This window comes from Maniola jurtina, chromosome 1 (assembly GCF_905333055.1).
Source record: "Maniola jurtina chromosome 1, ilManJurt1.1, whole genome shotgun sequence".
NCBI lineage: Eukaryota > Metazoa > Arthropoda > Insecta > Lepidoptera > Nymphalidae > Maniola > Maniola jurtina.
Genome location: NC_060029.1, coordinates 7,147,168 through 7,172,283, shown reverse-complemented (window position 1 = coordinate 7,172,283; position 25,116 = coordinate 7,147,168). Strand labels below are relative to the sequence as shown.

The window sequence follows — 25,116 nt, the reverse complement described above, 5'->3', positions numbered from 1 at the left end:
GATTATTGACTAAAATTCAAATCAAGGCGCGTTTGGAACCCTCGTGGCTTTAGTTTTAAGTTTACGTAATTAATTAGGTACCTATATTATTTATTTTAAAGTGTACAATGGGACCTATTTTTAATAGATTCTTTGAATTTGGCTTTGACTTCGTTATTTTATTAAAAACAAAAACAGATCATTATCTTGACTTATTTTTAATGATAGAATAGAGTTCAAAATAAACTTTTATTCAATTAAACTTCTAATGTATAGTAGAAAGTTCTAAAGACGTTTCATAATTCAATAAGTAAGTACCTCTCTATACCTCCTTCATTATAAGAAAACATTCTTATTCTCGTATCCCATTTCTGTAAATCTAAGATATGACGGGGATATAGTATCACCACAAAAAGTTAGTAACTAAGTACATTTTATTCAGTGTAGATTATTTTATAAGGTCACCAAATAGCGGAAATATAGGAAGGAAGTGTATAGAGACAACAAAACACAAGATATTCTCCTGTCACGGTCGCGTGTGAAAGTTGTTTTTCTCGACTTAATATGGACGATAACTAGTCACGTGATGTCCACTATGAAATTAGCGTGTTCGGAAAAATGCTAAACAATAGAGCGACAAAATATCTTTGCAGTCATTATTCGTTCCGATTTTTGTACTAACCGTTAACGATCTAATTTTGAACATCAAAATTATAGGCAATTTTTCATAAACTTATAATCTACCTAACAATTTATTATACATTTAATAATGTGCTTATTATGCAGTTGTAGTTCTAAATTTATAAAATGCAGGAAAAGGCTTTCTGCAGGAAGAGTTATGAAAGAAACAGTAATAAGTACCTGATAAATTGTACCTACGTTATATTTTTTGGATAGAATTTCGAGACGTTCTACCTATGTTGCCACCTTGATTGAATCATCTCGGGTAAGGAAAAGCTGCATCTATCATTATTTCATACAATCTCAATTGTTGTGATTGGTTAAGTTTATGGTATTTTTGCTGCAACAATGCATTTCAGCAAATAGCGTGAGAGTATCAGCCAATCAGAGGTGATTATGATAGTCACACTGTAGCTGCTAAACTGCAGTATTTTGACGCTAAGTACCTACAGTGTGAAGAGTCCCTTAGGTTCGATACCAAATTGCATCAATTTACTCAATGATCTTTGCTACATCCATTCTTTCGACACTCATATTTTATCACATATTATTACAAAATCTTGCAGTAAAAAATTTGTACAAAGCCTCGGCCTTATAAAATTACTTTTAAAATTTTGAATTGTATATAAATAATTTGTAAATATTTACTGTGTTTCTACAATATGAGTAGGTACCTACCTACATATAATATTAGTGCCACGGTAATTGATTATCTAGGTTAGATAGGTATTACCAGATGTTACACATTCTTATAGCTAGCTACTTGAAAACCAGTATCGCTTACTGAAGCTGAATGTGCTACAATAAGGCTAAAATGCATTATATTTTCTATCACACAGTTACTAGATGATGCCCATGACTTCAAACTAAAACATCTCGGGTTTTAGTTTTTTTCAAATCCCTTAGTAACTCTTTGACCTTTCGGGATAAAATGGCCTGCATTCTTCTCTGGGATGCAGGCTATATCTGTAGCATATCCGCCTCCAGAATGTAAGCTATCTGTATCTAATAGATGATGTCCGCAACTTCGTCCATGTGGACTGAGGGTTTCTAAGAATCCCGAACACTTCCGGGATTTTCCGGGACAAAATAGCCTGTGTCCTTCTCTGGGGTGCAGGTTATCTCTGCATCAAATTTCATCGAAAATGGTTTATCAAATGGGCCGTAAAAAGCTAGCAGACAGACAGACATTCTTTCGTCTTTATAATATTCGAATGGGTAATAATAAAAATATATTATTCTTATTTCAGCCAAAGAACAGTACAAGAAACAAAAGGATGGGACGTCTTCAGAGAATTCCCACCGAAGCAGGACAGCGGGTCCATGGAGAGTCAAGCCTGTCTGGAGTTCACGGTCCGCATACTCAAAGTGTTCGCGTACACGATCACCTTTATAGTGGTGCTGGGCTCTGGCGTGATAGCCAAGGGCACAGTGCTTTTCATGACCTCACAACTCAAGAAAGACAAACGGCTAGCGTATTGTAATAGGAATTTAGGTAAGATTTTTTTTTATTTACTCGTACCTACATAGTTTTGATTTTTTTATTGCCTTTTCTTTGAGAGCGTTTTTCTGTCGAGATTTTTTTACTCATGCAAACTTTTGAAAATAAAAAAATCATTTAAGGTTTCCTCAACAATGTTGGATTAGATAGAAGCAGGTGTTACATTGCAGAAATCCTTCATACACAAGGATCAACAATGTTATTTGGCTTGAAGACCATCGGATTCTCTTTCTCTGCGTCGTATTCCTCATTATTGAGGGTCGTAATTCCTTTCCATTAATCACTTAACGTTAGGAGTTTTCTTTAGAGAAGGAGTTTTAATAACTTCCGTATAAAACTCGACTAAGAGAACGAAATTTCGACTCAGATAATAAGGGATGTTAGTGATAATAACCAGGACTGACGACGCGACGGCTATACATGCTCTCCGAGGCACGGATGAAGCGAAAAGGCCGAATTGCCACCTCCAAAATCGGCGACCCATCCAATTGTTATCGACTCTTGTCAATTAACACGTCCCTAGTGGATATTTGTTTATTCCCATTGTCCTTGAATTTTCTTTAAATATTTTTTTTTTCAATTTCAGGTAGGGATAAACAATTTATAGTCAGTCTGCCGGACGAGGAGCGGGTAGCATGGATGTGGGCGCTCCTCGCAGCCTTCGCGATTCCAGAAATAGGGACACTAATACGTTCAGTCCGAATTTGTTTCTTCAAAACTTCGAAAACTCCTACTAGTATACAGTTTATAGTGGTGAGTACACATTAGTCAAATTTTCATATCTTACACAGACCTTATCTTATACCTACAGTAGTACAGTCAGATAGTACAGTAGTGAGATGTTTCAAGCTTCTGGTGCCACCTATTAAGCGGAGCGGAGAGCATGTTCAGTCAACCAATCAGATTTTTAAAAGATAACATGATAACATTTCAAGTGACTGATTGATTGGACACAAAATCTCCTCTCAGCTAGTATGGAAAGTGGAAACAGGGTCTTTTAGAATTTATTTTTGAAAAATAATTCCTAAAATAATAAAAAACCAAATAGGTAGGGTAGGTGCATGTAAATTTGAGATTTTAACTGAGAATTATTTGATATTTCAGGTCTTTATTACTGAATCCCTGCACACAATAGGAATGGGATTGTTATTCTTCAAAGTACTGCCAGAACTGGATGTGGTCAAAGGAGCCATGATAACGAACTGCCTCTGCATTGTACCCGCGATTCTGGGCTTGCTCTCCCGAAACTCGCGAGATACGAAACGTTTCATGAAAGTGATCGTCGACATAGCCGCTATAGTCGCACAAGTTACCGGTTTCATTGTTTGGCCGCTGCTAGAAAACAAACCAGTGATTTGGCTTATCCCAATTTCCGCCCTCTGTATATCCTTAGGATGGTGGGAGAACTATGTTTCACGACAGAGTCCAATCGGTAAGAAATATAATACAATATAATTTAGTCATATAATTTTCTTGACCTATGGCGGGTCACGTGACAAACCTGAGAAGTAGAGCCATGCCAGACTCACTTGGTCACGTGATCCGAGAAATATACGTATGGCGGAGCGCCCCTTCGACGGCATTCTTGTAACTCTTATCTGTTACGAGAGAGAGAGAGAGAGAGAGATAAAAAGAGTTACGCGGTGTAAAGAGATGTATGCGTTGCATTTTATTGCGTTGTAACAAGTCACATATTTATTTAAACGTCTTTTCGGAATGATCCTTCTATACCTGGCAGGCCGAAGCTATACCTACTATGTATTTTAAGACTGTATTCTGTGTCCAACAGACCTACACATTAGTTTGCTATGTGTGTGAAATCCGACTTACCTGCTAGTTTGTCCACTAAAACTTGTATTTATGACTATAAGTATATATTTATGTATTAAGGTATATATGTTTTTGTAAGTCTATTTTAATATATAAATATTTGTAAGTATATATTATAACATAATATCTACTATATTTATTTTTTATTTTTCATGATTACTGTCTATCTTTGCTGTACCTATTCTACTCCATTTACAACCTCTCGCACTGCCAAAGGTCACTGGTAGAGATCTCTTATAGAGATAAGTGCTTCCCTGTCCACTTTTTCTTTCCTTTTATTTATATTGTTACAACTTTCTGGTACAAATAAATAAATAAATAAATAAAATTAAATACCAGCCTATTTAAATAGTAGGTAGGTAGGTTCTTAATTCCTTGATGACCAAGATTTCTTTTAACAGGTATTATAAAGAGCTTAGCCAGAATAAAAGAGGAACTCAATCACACACGCTACTTCACCTACCGCTTTATGTCAGTTTGGAAGATTATTCTATTTCTGATTTGCATTCTCATGAGTATTTGGATGGATGGCGATGATCCTGCTATGTTCTTCCAGCTATTTAAACCCGGTTTCGGACCTCATAATATCGTAGTCGAGGAGGTGAGTACTGTACAGATGGAGTTTCACCATTGACTGATAAAAGATTTCTGTTCTATCATAATTTTTTTCATCAAAATTTTACAGGTTCAAATACAACTTGGCGGGACACTAATTCCAGACCTTGCGAACGCAACTCTCACTGGTGACTCGGTCGAGGTAGCAGCGGTACACAAGTCGGCCTTCTATGTGCTACTCATTCAAGTTTTCGCCGCGTACTTGTGCTATATATTTGGGAAATTCGCTTGTAAAATCCTTATTCAAGGCTTCAGTTATGCCTTCCCGATCAATCTGGTGATTCCGTTGGTAGTGAACTTATTGATCGCCGCGTGTGGTCTAAGGAATGGTGACAATTGCATATTCCATGGTACAATTCCAGACTATCTATTCTTTGAGAGCCCCCCAGGTAATGAAACTATACTTACTTAAGTTCTTTAAATATTTAAAAGTAGATATAGGAACCATAAGCTTAATTTGATATAATTCGCTAAAACAGACAATTCTATTCACTGCCCGTCCTTCGACTGCTACAACACCACACAAATGCTCCAAAACATACTCAACGGACGTTTTACTCCGACATCCGAGCTTCCTCCACCAGGAGATGTAGACCTTACAAGGCACAATAGCAAATTATACAACATTTGAAAATAGATTAGGTACCTTTTTACCTACCAATACTTCTTGGTTTCAGTATTTTCACTTGGTGACTTTATCACACGACAAATGGCATGGATATGGCTGCTCTGGCTACTTTCACAAACCTGGATTACGATTCATATTTGGACTCCAAAAGCAGAACGTTTGGCATCGACTGAAAAACTGTTTATTCTTCCAATGTACAATGGATTACTGATTGATCAGAGCATGGCCCTTAATAGAAAAAGAGATGATCAAAAGGACGTTAAAACCGAGGTATTATACAACTTTACTAATTCAATTTATTCGTTACGAGTGATTCGTCTGAAATTGATTGATGTAACATTTAATTAGGTAATATTAGATGCAAATGTATGCAACTCGTTATGCATAAATGCCGTTGGTTAAATGGTGTGTTGTCTATTACAGGATCTGGCAGAAATAGAAAAAGAGAAAGGCGATGAATATTACGAAACAATATCGGTGCATACAGACAACACTGGATCTTCTCCTAGAACAATCAAGTCGTCAGATCAAATTACCAGAATCTACGCATGCGCTACTATGTGGCACGAGACTAAAGACGAGATGATGGAGTTCTTGAAGTCTATTCTGCGATTAGACGAAGACCAGTGCGCTCGGCGGGTTGCTCAGAAATATTTGCGGGTTGTTGACCCAGACTACTACGAATTCGAAAGTAATTTCTTAAAATGCAATATTAATTCAGTTATCTAAATGAATTAAATAGTTAATGGTTATTAGGTATTAGTAACGATTTGAACACATAACCTTAGCTTCTTTGCTTCTGGGTATTAATACATGTCCTTCTAAAAATTTAGCATTGTTAATGAAAAAAGTTACCTAATTCTGCCAATTACGTTGTGTGGTACGATCTATGATAAATCTAAGCCCCATAAAAATTAAGATAATAAAACAAACATATCCTAATGATGAATAATATTTCAGCTCATATATTTTTGGATGATGCATTCGAAATATCTGATCACAGTGACGACGATTCTCAAGTGAATCGGTTCGTCAAACTTCTTGTAGACACTATAGACGACGCTGCTTCCGAAGTGCATCAAACTATTATAAGGGTACGACCGCCAAAGAAGTTTCCCGCACCATACGGTGGACGACTGACGTGGGTACTGCCAGGGAAAACTAAAATGATCTGTCACTTGAAGGATAAGGCTAAAATTCGTCACAGAAAACGATGGTCTCAGGTGATATTCATATTTCTATTACAAAATATTCTATGATATAATTTTCTTCAATATATTAAAAACAATCTAGTTAGGGTTCCACACCTCAAAAGGAATAACGGAACCCTTATAGGATCAATTTGTTGTCTGTCTGTCAAGAAACCTATAGGGTACTTCCCGTTGACCTAGAATCATGAAATTTGGTAGGTAGGTACTCGTAGGTCTTATAGCACAAGTACAAGAATAAATCTGAAAACCGCGAATTTGTGGTAACATCATTTAAAAAAAATTAAAATGTGTTTCAATTTTCAAAATAAGATAACTATACCACGTGGGGTATCATATGAGAGGGCTTTATCTGTACACCCTAAAACAGATTTTTATATATTTTTATGTATAAATAGTTTTTGATATATCGTGCAAAATGTTGGAAATAATACCCGAGTACGGAACCCTCAGTGCGTGAGTCTGACTCGCACTTGGCCGGTCTTTTTGTTAATAGCATCTAATTAATAATATATTCCAGGTTATGTACATGTACTACCTACTCGGATTCCGTCTAATGGAGCTGCCTATATCTGTCGATCGAAAAGAAGTGATGGCTGAAAATACTTTCCTGCTAACTCTTGATGGAGATATTGATTTCCGGCCGCATGCTGTGCGACTGCTTATCGATTTGATGAAGAAAAATAAGAATTTAGGAGCGGCGTGTGGACGTATTCACCCTGTTGGTTCTGGTAAGTTAATTTTACCTTTAGGTTAACCACACATTCCAACTACTACTAATAGTTTTTTACTTTTAACTATATAGAAATAGATACAGCTAAACATATATCTTATTTGTTCTTTATCGATCTGTAAACAATTTTAAGGTCCCATGGTATGGTATCAACTGTTCGAGTACGCTATTGGGCATTGGCTGCAAAAGTCGACTGAGCACATGATTGGTTGTGTACTCTGTAGTCCTGGATGCTTCTCTCTGTTCAGAGGAAAGGCTCTTATGGATGACAATGTAATGAAGAAGTATACCTTAAGATCTGACGAAGCTCGGCATTACGTACAATACGATCAAGGTGAGCAAAAATTATTTGCTTACGTAAAAAAACTTTCGGACATCGTCTGTGGTGGCGTTAGCTGGCGCGCGTGTTGTGCCTTTTTAGAGTGTTTTTTTTGTTAGAAGTGACCGGTTTTGTGTTCTGCTGGTGTTTATTGGTGGTGGAACTGACTGGGAAGCGCTCTAAAGGGGCGCCGGGCGTATGTCGGCGGGCGCCGGCAAAGACGAAGTCCATACTTATACATATAGTTATTACCTAACTTGTAAAGAACTACAAACTTGACATTGGCTAATCAGTGTAAAGCCAGACGAGATAAAAAAAAAAACTTTCGTCATTTTAGTTGGGCTAATCGATATCATGCTATATTTTAGGAGAGGATCGTTGGCTCTGCACACTTTTGTTACAAAGAGGTTATCGAGTAGAATACTCAGCTGCTTCCGATGCGTACACTCATTGCCCCGAAGGTTTCAACGAGTTCTACAATCAGCGCCGTCGCTGGGTGCCTTCTACTATTGCCAACATTATGGACTTGCTTGCTGATTATAAACACACGATCAAAATTAACGACAACATATCCACGCCCTATATCGCATACCAGGTAAATATATAAGTATATATTTTTGGTATAAATTGCATTATCTGATAGGAAAATATTGTAAGCTAAATTTTGTTTACAGATGATGTTGATAGGAGGTACGATTTTGGGCCCCGGCACTATATTTCTTATGTTGGTGGGTGCTTTTGTGGCAGCTTTTAGAATCGACAACTGGACATCTTTCGAATATAATCTGTACCCCATTGCAATCTTTATGTTTGTCTGCTTCACGATGAAATCAGAATATCAGGTAAAGTTTGCACAATTGAGTTAATTTTTTCGCTCTTTATTTTTTTTCTAATTGAAAATTATTCTTTGCAGTTATTGGTCGCGCAAATCTTGTCTACAGCATATGCTATGATAATGATGGCTGTGATCGTCGGTACGGCGCTCCAATTAGGAGAGGACGGTATCGGATCGCCATCAGCTATCTTCTTGATATCACTTTCAAGTTCGTTCTTCATAGCCGCTTGTTTGCATCCGCAAGAGTTCTGGTGTATAGTACCTGGCATCATTTACTTGCTTTCGATTCCTTCTATGTACTTGCTTTTAATTTTGTATTCAATCATTAACTTGAACGTTGTATCATGGGGTACAAGAGAAGTGCAGACGAAAAAGACTAAAAAGGTAAAAGCAAAATATTTCTTTTAGGTTATTTTACAATCTCATAGAGCAATCATAATCAATCAAGAAAATATTTTTAGGAAATCGAACAAGAAAAGAAAGACGCAGAGGAGGCTAAGAAAAAAGCCAAACAAAAATCTTTACTTGGATTCCTGCAAGGTGTAAACAGTAACGAAGAAGAAGGTTCGATCGAGTTTTCATTTGCTGGGCTGTTTAAATGTTTGCTTTGCACGCAACCTAAAGGGAATGAAGAAAAACTGCAGCTTATGCACATTGCGTCGACACTTGATAAATTGGAAAAGAAATTGGATACCGTAGAAAGGTTAGTAAATATCTAACTATAACGACGTAGATGTAATTTAATTCTCAACACATTAGCAAAACTAATTATATTTATCTTATTTTTTTAGGATTGTAGACCCACATGGGCAAATAAGAGGCCGTAAGCTTTCCCTTGGAATGCGAGGCAGTACGAACGGCGATCCGTTGGTAACAGTAGCCGAAGGCGAGGAAGAAGACCGTGGTTCTGATTCTGAAACCGAAACGATGTCTTCAATGCCCAGAGTAATTTCTCGTTTCTAAACTATTTTTTAACTATTTTTTAACTATTTTTTAAACAAACGTAGTGTGGACGCCCTCCAGCACGATGGACCGACGATATAAAGCGGCTGGCGGGAAGTGGCTGGATGAGGAAGGCTGAGGACCGGGTGTGGTGGCGCTCTATAGGGAAGGCCTATGTCCAACAGTGGACTTCCACAGGCTGATGATGATGATGATGATGATGAAACTATTTTTAATTAATTACCCAAAAAGTATTTCTTTTTACACCATTTAATTGTTCTAGGAAAAAAGGGATGACCTTATTAATCCTTATTGGATTGAAGACACTGAATTGAAAAAGGGAGAAGTTGACTTTATGAATCAAACTGAGTTATCGTTTTGGAAAGATCTGATCGACAAATATTTGTACCCTATCGACGCAAATAAGGAAGCGGAGGTAAATACAATTTGTGATATTTAAATATATGTTTTTTTAAATCTATAATGCATAAACAAAGTCTCAGTTCCTATTGGAACATTACATAAATTTGAATATGAAGTAGGTACAGCTATTACATTATTGGGACGACAAATAGTGGAACCTACACAGATGCGAAAAATTCTCAACGCCACCAGTTTAACGGTTGAGGTTTTTCTGTTCATAAGTCTTCAGCAATATTGTTAATAACTATCAATAGCTAAACGGAGAGAATTTAGTGAAGAGTATAAATTTAATTTTATCGTGAATATGTTTACATAAATTATGTGTTTAACAAAATATATTTTTTGCAGGTATCTTGTACCGAATTTTATTTCAATATTTTGCTATTAAATATATTATTATTGAAGTGAAAACCTCTTTAGATGCGTTGGCGATTTTTTGATCGGTAAAGATTTCAAGGTCGCATCACCGACATGCTAATGTTTTAATAGTGCTCGGACTGTCGATAGATGAAAAACTAAACTGATGTCAATGATTTTAATTTAAAAACTATAAAATTTAAATTTTTGATACTAAGTAATTGACTTTAAAACTTATAGACTACAGGCCCATGTTTAAAAATGGGTGGGTCATATGAACCACCAGGTGACGTATACAGGACGATATAAGAGCATAAAATAATAAGTTTCAGCATTATGCCGTCACTTGTAAGCTGTCCAACAGAGTGCTGGTGAGAATTGAAAAGTGCAGGTAGAGTGAGTACATTTTGGTCATATATTTTTGTACGGCATTTTTACCATCGATAGATCCATGAAAAATAATAAGAAAGCGCGCAGTGCCGTAAAAAAATGGTGCGCCACAAAGTCAGTAAATGTTTTGATTTTCTGACAATTTCCGGGGTAAATTTGGTCATTTAATTCTGTACGGCACTAGTTTCATACTGTTTCAATACAGCCTCTAATCCATTATTCCGCAACGCCGTACAAAAATCATGCGACAAGGGGAAAAAATTGAGGGTAGCAACCCCCTCTCTTTCCGTGGTCCGGGGGGTGATTTGAAACAACATAAAATTAATTTATTTTGAAAGTGTTTTATGCATAGATAATATTTTTTTACATGCCGTACATTTTCGTTGGTCCAAAGGTTTGTAGGGGATGTGGATATTATATACACACCCGTTCACTTCAGTTAGACGGCATAGTGATTTTATCATATTATCAATTGTTCTCTTCAAAAATATGTTAATGCCGTACAGTATCAGATGGCCATAAAGTACTACCCTTAAAATGGTAGCGTCATTTTCATCAGCCTAAAAGATATGGTCTGCATTAAAATGTACGGCATAATTTTTTCCTAATTTATTTATCTTAATACTATTTAAAACAAGGGAAAAGCGTAGAAAATTGCTATATTTTATTAATCTATGAATATTTAAACTTTTGCAATAATTTGAAAAATTTCAGTTTTTGTATTTATCTATAATTTTTTTTAGAACAGTTTCTTTTGAACGGCAATACTATATAACAATAGTATTTTACACTATCATGTTAAAAAAAAAGTTGCCGTATAGAGTCAAATGATTTTACAGCTTTAAAAATTAAGTATACCATGAAATTAAGATAATTATTGATACACATTCAAATGAACACTAATTTTTTTACGGCATTATTTTTAATAGTACTTTTGAGTGCTAGATAATGTTTTGGAACCAAAGCCGTACTTTCTCAAATCACTCCCCGGACCACGGAAAGAGAGGGGGTTGCTACCCTCAATTTTTTCCCCTTGTCGCATGATTTTTGTACGGCGTTGCGGAATAATGGATTAGAGGCTGTATTGAAACAGTATGAAACTAGTGCCGTACAGAATTAAATGACCAAATTTACCCCGGAAATTGTCAGAAAATCAAAACATTTACTGACTTTGTGGCGCACCATTTTTTTACGGCACTGCGCGCTTTCTTATTATTTTTCATGGATCTATCGATGGTAAAAATGCCGTACAAAAATATATGACCAAAATGTACTCACTCTACCTGCACTTTTCAATTCTCACCAGCACTCTGTTGGACAGCTTACAAGTGACGGCATAGTGCTGAAACTTATTATTTTATGCTCTTATATCGTCCTGTATACGTCACCTGGTGGTTCATATGACCCACCCATTTTTAAACATGGGCCTGTAGTCTATTATAAAAACCTCTATTATTTAATAGTTTTAAGTTTTAACTTCTGTCGGCAGTCCCCGCCGACTGCCAATTTTTGTTTATTACTAATCTACCCTGAATTTTAGGCACGTATATCCAGGGAGCTCAAAGAATTGAGAGACTCTTCTGTTTTTTCATTCTTTATGGTTAATGCTCTTTTTGTGCTCATTGTTTTCTTGCTGCAACTGAACAAGGACAACATTCATATTAAATGGCCGTTCGGAGTTAAAACTAATATTACGTATGATGAGGTTTCACAAGAGGTAACTTGATACGACAAGGTGATCGGCCTTCAATGATGACTCGGAAGCACAAGATACCTCACACATACGGGCCCCTTTATTATTATTTAGAAATATTTATCTGTTAGCGCTAAAGTCGGTTTCGCAGTCACCATTGAAAGTTGATGCAATTAATGCTTTATTTTATGTTATCTTACAGGCTCGAATTGCACGTGATTTACTTGAGCTTCGCAATAAGTCAGTCTTTGCGTTTGTCATGTTCAATGCTTTATTTATTTTGATAGTATTTTTATTACAACTCAACAAAGATCAACTCCACGTGATTTGGCCTTTGGGGGTAAAGACCAACATTACGTACGTCGAGGATACAGGCGAGGTACAGCCAAATATTACAAGTTTATGTGTGTCACTTCACAAGTCTAACGGTCTTCCTCTAACCGATCTGTCTTGGTACGGCACACCAGCATGGAGATTCTAAATCTTCCACACAGAAGACTAAACAACCTGGGCGTCACTCGACGGTTTCACACATCCCTTAATCAAAACCTTACAGCCCTTTATTGAAACGTGACCATGTTTCTATGTTAAAGCAACAATTTTTGATTAAAACCTATATTAATTGCACAACCCAAACCCCTGACAATCTTTAAGTCTATCTTTCTTTTAAGGTGGTGGAATTTCTTCCATTAAGTTTCTTTTATGTCCGTTAACAGTCACGGGTTTCCTTTGTACATATTCGGATCCCTGATGATGTGGTGATTTGTTTAACAATATCATAGTTCAATTTTCAACAAAAATTTCAATTTTCTTTTTCAATACCTATTGATTTTCAAACTATTTTGCACGTTACATAAATTAATGTTAAAGCACGTTTCCATAATTCAATGTTTCATAAAGTACAATTTAAATACATTGTCGTGTATAATCTTATATGTGATATGTCATTAGTGTACATAAATATACATATTTTTAAGTCATTCACTGCATTTCTAAATTCACTACATTATAAGTAAATAGAAGCATTCCATTCTAAAGAATCAAGAATTTTATTTCATTTACATTGCTTTTGCTGTTTTTAACGTTTGTTTGGTAGCGCTTAAATAAGACATTATTTACTTAACTTCATGCAAATATTTCAGGTACTCATAAGCAAGGAATACTTGCAATTGGAACCTATTGGTTTAGTGTTCGTGTTTTTCTTCGCCTTGATTCTGGTTATTCAGTTTACCGCTATGTTGTTCCATAGATTCGGTACTATTTCACACATTTTAGCATCAACTGAATTGAACTGGTTCTGTACGAAGAAGGTGAGTTCTACGATTTAATTTTCAAACTTATATCAATAATTTATTAACATTCAAAGGATGAGGTTTCTAATCGAGATAAACTTCGATTTTTACAGTCAGAAGATCTATCTCAGGATGCCCTTCTTGATAAAAATGCAATAGCAATAGTGAAAGACTTACAAAAATTAAACGGGCTAGACGACGATTACGAAAACGACTCTGGCTCGGGACCCCAAAATGTGGGTAGGAGGAAAACAATTCACAACTTGGAGAAATCAAGGCAAAAGAAGAGGAACATAGGCACGCTGGATGTTGCTTTCAAGAAAAGATTCTTTAATATGAATGCCAATGATGGTCCAGGTAATTTTCTTAATATTACCTACTAGATAAAAGTATCAGCACTAGATATTGATGATAATTGAGGCGACAAAATCTAAATAATTGACAGGTCTTAAAATAGTGCTATCTTTTTTCAACATTGTGATATTGCACATTTGATTCTGTAGTTTAGAAATTGTAAAACATACTTATGTCCTATTCTTGTTATTTGTTTTTATTTTTTATTTCAGGTACACCAGTCTTAAATCGCAAGATGACATTGCGTAGAGAAACACTAAAAGCTTTAGAGACGAGAAGAAATTCTGTAATGGCTGAACGAAGAAAGTCTCAAATGCAAACACTTGGTGCCAACAATGAATATGGAGTAACTGGAAAGGTATTAAAGAATGCTTTATCAAGCAAATTACATACTACATTATTTGGTAAACTATTTTTTTTAAAGTATAGTATAGTGTCAGACTGAAATCACATCAAACAGTAGGTGGAGCGGTCCCCGCCTATAGATGCCTATTCACTCTTCATTTGAAGGTACCAATGTAATAGCTAGTGGGGAAAACGTAAGTCGGAAGGCCATTCCATATTGCAGTGCGTATTAGAATCGCTTCGGACGTGGAATTGCAGTTACAGACCTTTGCAATGCCTTGCGGTCTGATAGTATAATGGCGAGGGGGCACTACAATTAATGAAACTGTTAAGTATGCCCCTAGCAAATATTAAATAAATAAATTACTATTTACTAATTTTAAAGCTCTTGTATACTTTTAATAAGTTTCTTTTGTGAAATTCCAGTTAAATAACAATCACCCGGTGCCTCCGCGTCACCGAACTTCAACCGCAAACATATCAGTGAAGGACGTATTTGCTGAACCAATTAATGGTGGAATGGTCAATAGAGGATATGAGACCTCATTAGGCGATGACGACGACAGCAACTCAATGAGACTCCAGCCCAGGCAAAACCAAGTTTCCTTCCAAGCAAGATTCTAGTGAACAAGCAGACATTATTTGTCGCAAATACTTAGTTGCCAACGTAACGAATTAAATTATTAGTGTAAGAAATTGTAGATACTCATTTAGCATAGTAAGTAATATTATTATTGAAAACTCAATTTGTGAAATTACAAGCATCACAATGTATTGTGATATTTTTATTTTTGTGTCAAACGACCAGAATGGACTGATGTGAAAACATTGTGTTCTCTATTTTGTATTTAGTTTATATGTACAATAATAATAATTTTTATTATTATTAGTAGAATTTACACTGCCACTCTACTTTTGTATTTTTCTATAAGACATATCCAGATAAAGTTATGTTTAAAATGATTGTTATTTTATTTAAACTTGTATACTACCAACTTACAACCAAAGTTAGATGATTGATTTGAAAATAGTAAAGTCTTACCTTAAATCTTCAAGTTGTCCCTTCAAGATGGCATCAAGATATAGTATATTATAACATAAAACTCTACTTTAAAATCTGTACTAATATTAAATGCAAAAGTGTCTGTATGTCTATCTGTCTTTTTCCAATACATAGTCCATCTGCTTAACCGATTTTGACAAAACTTGGTACAGAAATGGCTTACATCTGAACCAGTGGCAGATGCATTTGACAATTTTATTCAAATGTACTTGTAAAAGTTTAATTGAATAAAAATATTTAGATTTGTTTTGATTTTGATATCATAGGATACTTAAATCCATGTGGACAAAATCCTAGTAAATAACAAAAATAAGTTAAATTTCAATTACCTTTATTAGAAGATGCTGAAGAGTGCTGACGGAAACTTAAAAATATTTTATTTCTTAAAGATATAAGGACTTAGTTTTCTAAAAACGATACAAACTCTGTCAGCTTGAATAACTGGTCTTCACTAGAAGTATGTAATGGAGCCGGCTGAATGGGTGGGGCAGGATTTATAGTGATGCCATCTGCTTGGATTTCCCATTTCCGTTCTCTACATATCTGGAGGACTGCCTCTCTACTTAAGCCTGTCATCAACACCACAGTGTCCAATGATATGGAGCTGTATGAACGGCCGATTAAATTGAAGGCTCTTTCACGAACTTTTTCTGAAAAAAAAAAGAATAACAGCTAATTAGACTTTTTTGTGTTAAGTACTTCCTAAACTTCAAGTTTACATTCATAAATTAAAACCATCAAACCAAGCCATGGAAACCAAGCTATAAATGAAAAAATGAAAAATGAAAATGTTTTATTAACAAAATATAGTCTTATACAATAATTTCCCTGTGTCTGGTGGTATCCACACTAGGTAATCCTGTGTCGTGGGTACGTAGTTTGCGTGGGTATAGTTTCTTTTTACCTGAATACAGCAAAGCCAAAGGATGGGTTATAATTTTAGCAGTCTATGTAGGTTTGTATTTATGTGTTCCACCATAGCGAGTAAACTACTGAGCCGATTTTGATGAATGAGGTGTCAATCGATTCATTATTATGGTCCGGGTGACATTCATACAAAAAATACGACCTTACGGATATCACATACAAAAAGTGGTATCACCGCTCTACTAATATCCATAGCACAGAGTAATGTACTTTTAGAGGTACAGAGGGAATAGTATATCCTTATAATATAAAATAACATGGTATAATTGCATTACCCAAGTAATTAGATTTGATAAATTAATAGACGCTAGCAACAGGATGATAAACATCCTGTCCCATTTTTGTAAATCTAATTTAGAATAAAACTTAGAGAATAAATGTAACATTGAGATACATAAATAATTATATAATGTGTAATTATATAGTTAGATTATGTTTACATATTATAACGTAATATATAGGTCATAAGCCACTAGATTATGGATGTATGTTTTAATGAAAAAAAAAAAAAAAATATAGAATAACAAATATTAAAAAAAAAAACAGATAAAAGAAACGAATAAAAAAAAAAAGAAACAAAACAAAACAAAAAAAACCAAAACAAAAAAAAAAAAAAACAAATATCAGAGTATCAGAATCCTAGACAATAATTAATAATAATTAAGATGTAGCTAGTTATAGTTTAAAAATCCCCAACGAACTGCACATAGGTGCAGCAAGTAAAAATAAAAACCAAAGCAAAACAAAAATGGCAGAAAAAAAAAAAAAAAAAAAACGCCATCATAGTACCGACCTACAACAGTCTCCGACCGCCATGTCGGAGGAAAAAAGGAAGGAACACATTATAAAAAAAAAAAAAAACATGGTATAATTACCTTCAAGAGCTCTGATAATATTAGCAACCGGCTCTGTCCATGTGTACGCAGCAAGAGCTAGATATGTAGCGCCTAGATTTTTCTTCCAGAGTTTCTGTCCCACAGCCCAAATTGCAGTTAATTCTGGATTGCTGCTGGTGATAGTTTGAGGTATTCTTTTCCATAAGAATTTAGCATTGCATCTATAAGAATAAATGTTGCTATTTATGAATCAAAAATTATAAGGTAAGTTAAAAAAAGTATTCGTTGTATTAAGTGTAAGTAGTGGTTGTAACCACTTTTTTACATTATATGTATACTGTAATGTTGCTTACAAAGCAACATTACGGGATACATATAATGTAAAAATATAATAATCTAGCTATTGAATCATTAATAAGACTCTAGGAAGGTACATTTGAGGTAAGTTATTGCTGTAAGTACTTACAAGTCATTTTGATACAAATAAATAGCTAATAACTGGGCATATGTGGATGGCGAAGCAACTCCGTTTGGTGCCTGAAAAAAGGAAATTAATGTATTTTATTACTCTTTTTACGATGACTATGAAAAATTTTAAGAGCCCTAATGTAGCGGTCTTTTAAGTTAGTATTAAAATTTAAACTTAGGTAGGTACTTACCTCTAGTTCTTGCTTTTCTAAGTCAGAGCATAATTTATCAAAGTTTGTGATCATATTGGAAGTTTTAATTAATTGAAACACTAATAAAGTACTATTCTAATGTTGTACAAACGACACAAAACAAATCATCACAATTCAGTATTCACAATTCACATGAAAATTGAAAAATTTTAGATTTTGACATTTGACATGTCGCATTCGCTGACAGTTGACATTGACAATGTCATGTGACAGAACGATTTTTTTTCTCTACTGGCTTTACGGCTTTGGACTTTAGCTTTTTTGAGCCTGTGACTGAACGTGAAAGCACGCCAATGGCGTAGCCAGGAAGTGCTTTCTTGTTTAAAAAACCTTTACAATATAATTTTTTGCAATGATTTTGTTTATTTCCGTTTTGCTCGGCAAACCATTTACTTAACTAGTTATCTAATCATCGTCATCATCGCCTACTCATTAACTGAACACGGGTTTCCACAGACAGAATAAAATTATTATGGAGATCTCTCAGGTCAGGGCATGCAGGTTTCCTCACGATATTTTCCTTCACCTTGAAAGCAAGGGATATAATAATATGTAGGTACATACTCAATTGCTTTAAACGCACCAACTCCGAAAAGTTAAAGGTGCGTACTTGGGATCGAACTCCTCCGTATGCAGAGGACAACTTTTTTAAAGTCAGTTAAAAAATACTGCTGAACACGAATAAATAGGGGTTAATTATTAGGCTATACGCTTCCTATCTATCAGCTATACCTGCAGCGCTCCAAGCACCCAGCGTTCGGTGCGATAGGTAGGTAGACGTTGTGAATAATTTGAAATTACCTAATAACCAATTAACCACCAATGCATACTATACCTGTCTTAGTACGTAGTGGGGAAAATTGGCGCATCGTGGAAACAATGCGCTTGCAAGTTGCCACTGATCATCCTATCGCGTACTCCCGCACGTTAGAAATTCTGTCGTACTCCCCAAAGATACCTAAAAATCGCCTACGGCGCAATTTTCAAGATGTTTGAAATGTGTTCTGAATATGTTGGGTTGGTACTTACTTTACGTAGGTATATAAGTGGTGATTGGTTAGGTCATTTACGTCCATGACTGCACAAAATTCATTTTTGTGTACTAGTGTATAATAATAATAATAATTTCTATTATCATTGCATGGGCTGTGGCCTGATTTTTATAATTGAATTTCACGGCTATTGATCGAGGGCTTGGGCGGGCCTGCTGCAGTCAACTTGTCGACTTACTTGCGTCACAATGTAACCGGAGTTGATGGACAGACTGACATGCTGACTCATTCTTCAATAATATTGTCGCTCGTAATGCTAATTTTCTCGTTATGCGTGTACCTATTTGCATCTTAATGGTCTTTGTAGTACCGTAATAGTATTTGTTTATTATAGATACTTACCTACTTAAGTTTTCAATTGTACTTAGGTATAGTTACTCTAGTCTAATTGAGTAATTTACTAAGATTCGTCCTACACCTACACAGTCAGGTAGGTCCTTACTTAGGCTGTTCGTAGTTAAAAGGTAGATACCTAACCAATTTAGTCTAGGTACCTAAATGTAAAATCGCTTCATTTCTGATTTATCACATAGAGAAACTTTAAGCATAGCTGTCTCTGTCGCCCGCTGAGATAAAACCGATAGCTAGACGTCGGCATCCCAATGTGCTAGAATGGCGATCTCGCATCAGAAATCGAAGCGTCGCGTTGAAAGAGTTCCCACTAGTGACTAGGTGGACAGACGACATCAAAAGAGTCGGAGGGAGCCGCTGGATTTAGGCGGCGCAAGACCTTGGCGTGTGCAAGTCCAGTACAAGCCTGTAAATGTTGAATGTATAATAATAATAATAAATTTACGATATTTTGTCGCCATTAATTACAACGAAATTGATCAGTACCTAAGTAGGAAAAACTTGCTTCTACTGATCGGAAGTATGTAGGTAGGTAGATTCCTACCGCAGGCGTAGTGCAGATCATCACCATAATAAATCTCTGGAACTTTTCTCCTCACACTAGCGGTATCGTTATTCCATTATCAGACTTTGGCGTTATTAGGTAGGTAGGTACCTACCCATTAATTGTTTGTACTAAATTACATTAGTTAAGTCGCATCATACAAGCAATAGGTACCTACCTACCTACCTACTAACAAAAACAATAGAATAGGTAGGTATGTAGGTACTATTATGAAATTGGTTTGCGCGTGACCCCTTTACCTACCTAATAATAGATAATTATTTTGCACAAGGTGTTATGGTGAAGTCGTCACTTTCACTAGTTGTGGGAATGTCCAATGAGTGTTGTCACGCTCTGGCAGTAACCAATGGGCATGTCTACTGCCCCGCCTTGAGGATAGGCGTGCTGCGACCGCAGCCCAAATGGCCACGACAATGACTTTACCACGGCTTACGGCTAGATAAAACAAATAAATTAACATAGAACTTTCAAGTTAAAATTTTGTACCTTAATTGACAAGGGAGGTACAAAATAGGCATATTATTCTGGGCACCTTTAAAGTAGGTAGCGCCAATCGAAGATAAGCACTTGGAGAGACGGCTGCGGTGGCATGGTCATGTTATGAGAAAACCCAAGAATCACATGACCTGAAGCGTAACAAATGATAGCGCTGGACCAAGACGACGAGGAAGACGTCGACAAAGTTGGATGTCAGTAATATTGAACGACCTTAAAATAGCCCAAAATATACCTAGGTAGAAACAATGACGACCCAAAACAGAATAACTTAACAGAACAGCAATACCTTCCTACTTGAGGTACCTACCTGATACTACCTAACATACATAAGTAAAGGCACATTCTCGATTTTTCCTTTCATCAACCTGTTAAACTCCAATTACTATAGCATAACGTTCAACATGATGTTCGTTTTCAACGTGATCAACTCTTAGGTAGGTAATTCAAGTAAATATCTTTACTGGCTATGAATTTGCAGGATATCATTGGGTGTCATCACAGAAATCCAAATATATCTATGGGTGTCATATTGTTTCTAGAAATACTAGGAACCTAACCGTAGTTTAATAGCTAAATGTTGGTCCTTGGCTAACTCTAAATTCTTCCTATCAGAAGGCTCATTTGGATTGAATTCCATCATTATCTATGATGAGTCTAAATCCCAAACAACGAGAAATATTAGGTACTACCTACTTACCTGATCAAAATCTGTTGTAAGAACTTTTTTTGCTAAGTTTTATTTTTATAGATCTCCTGACGCGTACGCCATTCTTCCCGGGTTATGCGAGCCTCCTCCAAAATTTTCCCGCAAGCTTGTAGGAATAAGAACCTTAATCTTTATTAACTTGAAGGTAGATACGAATAAGTACGAATGTTAATTGGACACCAATGTTGTAAACTTGTTTAAGTCTTGTAACCGAGTGACCCATGTGACCAATATATTATGTGTATTGCACCTGACCCGTGTCAAAGGGTCGATCGTCCATCGTCACAGCCGCCGTTGCGCCGACAGCGGTGTGTAAAATCGCTAATTGCATTCAATAGCAGCTTTGCTTCACGCTGTAATGCTCACTTGCCACATCGCTAACACGTGCTTGTACCTATGTCGAACATTTCACTTAAAGTACATAGACCTACACATATCGTGGCAGGTACAAGATGTTTACCTCGTTGTACCTATTGAGTTACAAGGATTTAAAAGGAAACAGTAAATTCAATCGATTTGGATGTATGTACCAACCTACTCTTTAATACTTGGTAACTAAACATTGCAATGCCGATAAGTACTTAGGCATATGAGTGGTGGTCAATTTATGCATTTTGTCAAGGATTCAAGAGTTAGTTGTACTTACGTACTAGTATAAGTAGGTACTAATCCATGTGGATGAAGGTTTAGCGTGGTATGGAGCCCTTGATGAGCGAGTCCGACTGTTTTTGACCTGTTTTCTGAATGTCGGTGTTACCGGTGTTCAGTTTAAATGGCGTTGTTAAACATTTTTGAAATACAGCAAGATAAGCACTAAAGTTTCGTCGCATCAAAACTTAATGGGCATTAATTAATACAATTAGCCCTCGGCAAATTGCACATACGACTTAAATAATGAGCGTAAATTAAGGCAACTTTACACTACTGATTTATTGTCCTGCACTTGCACGATTTCGTCGAAAGAGAAAACGGACCAGTTCCGACGGATATTACGAGCGGTATATAAAATTGATAATGAATATTTATAAAAACTTAATCACAGTTCACCGTATTTTCCTGCGGGTCAGTGGTGACCATTAATCAGAATATTTTCACTTAATCATTTTAATAATTTCATTTTTTAAGGTGGACTTGTCGGCCTAAAGGTTTACATGACTTGATTTAATTTTAGTTTTTTATGTCCGGCAGGTATAATATTATATGCCCATATAAATACAAGTATAGCTAGATACTTTCCGCGTAGAACTGATTTAACCGACTTCAAAAAAAGGAAATTATGTTTTTTTCGTATGTTTGTTACGCCAACTATGGACCAATTTTGATATTTTTTTTTGGTAGTTCATACTTCCGAGGTGGTCCCATTTTAGTTTGGTGAAGATCTGATGAATATCTTCGGCGATAGACAACAGAACTCCTCAATGAATTAGAATAAATTGCTCGCGATTGGTATAATAGTAAACAGTAAGTTTTTGACCAAGTACCTATAGTGTATTTTAATACATAATAAAAATAAATTAAAAAAAAAACCGACTTCAATAATCAAAATCACTAAAAAGTAATAAATAATTTAATTTATTACCGAATATATTATTATGTATGCAAGAGTTAATGTCTACTATGCTAACATTTTCTGGAGTCAGTGCCAATGTGGAGCCACAACACATTATGGAGAGAAGAAGATTCGTGCGGCTAGATAAAAGCTCTTGGCTTAGACGCGTGGATCAGCTTTATCGGCACAGATTTATCTATATCATTAATCATCTGCACATTTTAAGTTACTTCTGGTGTTACGCCTCGGCTATCGTATATACAATACTAATAGTTACAATGTACATGGCATAATTACCCTTATATCTCATTCAGCGGAGGAAGCTCGGTCACTCCGCCTGCGCAAAGTAAGGTACATCTACCTGAGAATGTAGGTCTACATTGTACGTAGGTACACCTACACATTGAAAATTTCATTGGACCAGACCAAATGTACCTATAAGTTATCTTTACGTTTTATAAAATAAATAATTTGGGAGGTCAGTAGTTCGATCCTGGGCACCTCTCTTTTCGGAATTATGTGCGTTTTAAGCAATTAAATATCACTTGCTTTAACGGTGAAGAAAAACATCGTAAGAAAACCTGCATGTCTGCGAGTTTTTCATAAGGTTCTCAAAGGTGTGTGAAGTCTACCAATCCGCACAAGTGTGGTGGACTATATAGCCAAACTCTTCTCATTCTGAGAGGAATTCCGTGCTCAGTAATGAGCCGGCGATGGGTTGATCACGATTAAAATATATCAGTTCTATTATACTAATACATTCTTAAATAATAATAAAATATACCTCTTAATGGTACATATTATGGGTAAATTATAACAATTTGCAATATTGCAATAAATTAAAACCTTTAAAGGATTGCATGCTGACAACAACTAATATATAAGATACTTATTTACGCCATTATATTTTATTTTATGTTTAGAATAGTCGATATATTTAAATGTGTGCATCTATGGGCAGAGGACGTCGCGCGTCGCCTCGGTGATAATGTCTGTTTTGCAAAAGCTCGTCTTTTCAAGGCCTGCAACATCTCATTTGTACCGAAAGTAGAAGCTTACATAGTAAAATACCCGTTTGGATATTTAGGTAGATTTTGTAACGAATGCAAATATAATTACCTAATTACATCTGAATTTAACTTTGTTGCATGTATATCTGCTTAAATTCTAGATTGATAAAATATTGTTTCTAGTAGTTGGGTATCTAACTGTACTTACATAAAGAATTCAAAATGAGCATTGCCTTTAAATAGTACATAAGTAGTAGGCATTTTCTTTCCTAATTACTAGATAATACCCGCGACTTCATCCACGTGAATTTAGGTTTTTAAAAATCGCGTGGGAACTCTTTAATTTTCCGGCATCAAAAGTAGCCTATGTCCGTCCCCGGAATGCAAGCTATCTCTTTACTCAATTTCGTTAAAATCGGTTGAACGGAAGCGCCGTGAAAAGTAACCAGACAGTAACACTTCCGCATTTATACTTAAATATTAGTATGGATGGCGACTAACTTTTTAGGTCCATACTCATTCTATAAATAATATAGGTAGCTTTGTTAATGTAAGTAAAACTTGCTGTCAAAAAGGCATATTTTTAAACTGATGAGAAGTCGTGAAATGTCGCCGCAGTGTTTGATGCAAAGCGTTCCGTCTACTTATCAGCAAACATTTAATAAAACAACTGGCGCATGATGGATTATCATGATGTTTGACCGATACGCTTAGGCCTAGCGCGCATTAAAACTTACTACGGTGCTTTATAATGTTGCGTAAAGTAATTTGGAATTAAATTTTCCTTTAGTGGCACTGTGATTTTATTTGGAAAATATTTGAGAAAGTCACTTTTCAAGATAAAAGGTACGTACTTACCATTTGCGTAACAACCGTAGCCCTTATAATTAATGTTTGTGTTTAATTTTGCGATAAGATTGAGTGGCACTCAAATCATCTTCGTAACCCCATTTCATGTGTATATATTATATAAATATATAAATGGTAGAGGCCCTTAGTCGGGAAGGACAGTTTCATATACCCATGTTAAAAAGGAATGAGAGCAACGAGAACGAGAGCTCTTCTCGTTCCGGGATGGACCGGATTATAACCGAAATGTATATGTATAATTGCCATTCGAATTGAGATACTTAAAGAGCTTTTCTGCTAGTCAATAAAGAGTTAAAGCTGTAGTGTGCGTTGACCTAAGAACCATTCATTACTAGTTGACAGTTTGTGAGTGATCGCTTGGGCGTCGACGGCTTCCTACATGATCGCCAACACTAGACAATGGCCACCCGGACTATCTTTAATCGCCACAAAATGGAGTCTAATTGGATCCGCAAAACATTGTAAGTATTTTTAAGTGGCTCGTCGGCTTCAAGATAAAGTAATCATTCAATCCAAGGCTGAGATAACTGGGATTGTGAAAGTTTTAATTGCTATGCATATTTTTTCGATCACCACCTACATATATTTTATTTACTACATAGTCCATCAAAATTAATTGATATTCGTAATAATGGAATTGTACTGGATAAAAAAGTAGCACAGTCGAAAGACAACTAAAATTTTTTAACATTAGAGCATTTTACATTATGTAAGTAAGTAGGTAGGTACCTATCTACGTATATTGTCAAAAAACTTTAAGTCTATCGATTCTTTTTGTCCGATAAAGTCTACCTATTTATATAAAAGGCTTTAGCGACTTGTTTCTATCTAAAGATCACACGAATTGGGTTGCTGACTAAATTTTTGGTGCAAATTAATATAGG

The 25,116-nt window shown here is 35.7% G+C and overlaps 2 protein-coding genes across 4 annotated transcripts in view; one reads left to right on the top strand and one right to left on the bottom strand.

Moving 5' to 3' along the window:
* The window catches only part of LOC123864234 (chitin synthase chs-2), a 36,564-nt gene extending 21,476 nt beyond the window's left edge, over positions 1-15,088 (top strand). For 2 of the 3 annotated variants that reach the window (XM_045904528.1, XM_045904545.1), the window contains exons 3-23: positions 1,911-2,155; positions 2,748-2,914; positions 3,266-3,593; positions 4,393-4,592; positions 4,677-4,995; positions 5,284-5,504; positions 5,658-5,925; positions 6,195-6,457; positions 6,963-7,173; positions 7,309-7,509; positions 7,863-8,089; positions 8,169-8,336; positions 8,408-8,713; positions 8,791-9,032; positions 9,121-9,274; positions 9,555-9,707; positions 11,982-12,158; positions 13,277-13,444; positions 13,540-13,783; positions 13,993-14,138; positions 14,552-15,088. In XM_045904528.1, the coding sequence (XP_045760484.1) occupies positions 1,911-2,155; positions 2,748-2,914; positions 3,266-3,593; positions 4,393-4,592; positions 4,677-4,995; positions 5,284-5,504; positions 5,658-5,925; positions 6,195-6,457; positions 6,963-7,173; positions 7,309-7,509; positions 7,863-8,089; positions 8,169-8,336; positions 8,408-8,713; positions 8,791-9,032; positions 9,121-9,274; positions 9,555-9,707; positions 11,982-12,158; positions 13,277-13,444; positions 13,540-13,783; positions 13,993-14,138; positions 14,552-14,749 (4,606 nt within the window). In that variant the 3' untranslated portion in view covers positions 14,750-15,088. Of the gene's footprint in view, positions 1-1,910; positions 2,156-2,747; positions 2,915-3,265; positions 3,594-4,392; positions 4,593-4,676; positions 4,996-5,283; positions 5,505-5,657; positions 5,926-6,194; positions 6,458-6,962; positions 7,174-7,308; positions 7,510-7,862; positions 8,090-8,168; positions 8,337-8,407; positions 8,714-8,790; positions 9,033-9,120; positions 9,275-9,554; positions 9,708-11,981; positions 12,159-12,336; positions 12,514-13,276; positions 13,445-13,539; positions 13,784-13,992; positions 14,139-14,551 lie in introns of all 3 variants that reach the window. The other variant, XM_045904536.1, reaches the window with a different exon arrangement.
* A 414-nt stretch (positions 15,089-15,502) lies between these two features.
* LOC123864254 (COP9 signalosome complex subunit 8) lies at positions 15,503-17,776 on the bottom strand. Its single transcript, XM_045904552.1, has 4 exons — positions 17,611-17,776; positions 17,418-17,488; positions 16,991-17,172; positions 15,503-15,838 (listed from the first exon to the last, which is right to left on the bottom strand). Exons 1-4 carry the CDS (start codon positions 17,662-17,664, stop codon positions 15,588-15,590), a joined length of 558 nt encoding a protein of 185 aa, XP_045760508.1. The 5' UTR covers positions 17,665-17,776; the 3' UTR covers positions 15,503-15,587.
* Between the last annotated feature and the right edge of the window lie 7,340 nt (positions 17,777-25,116).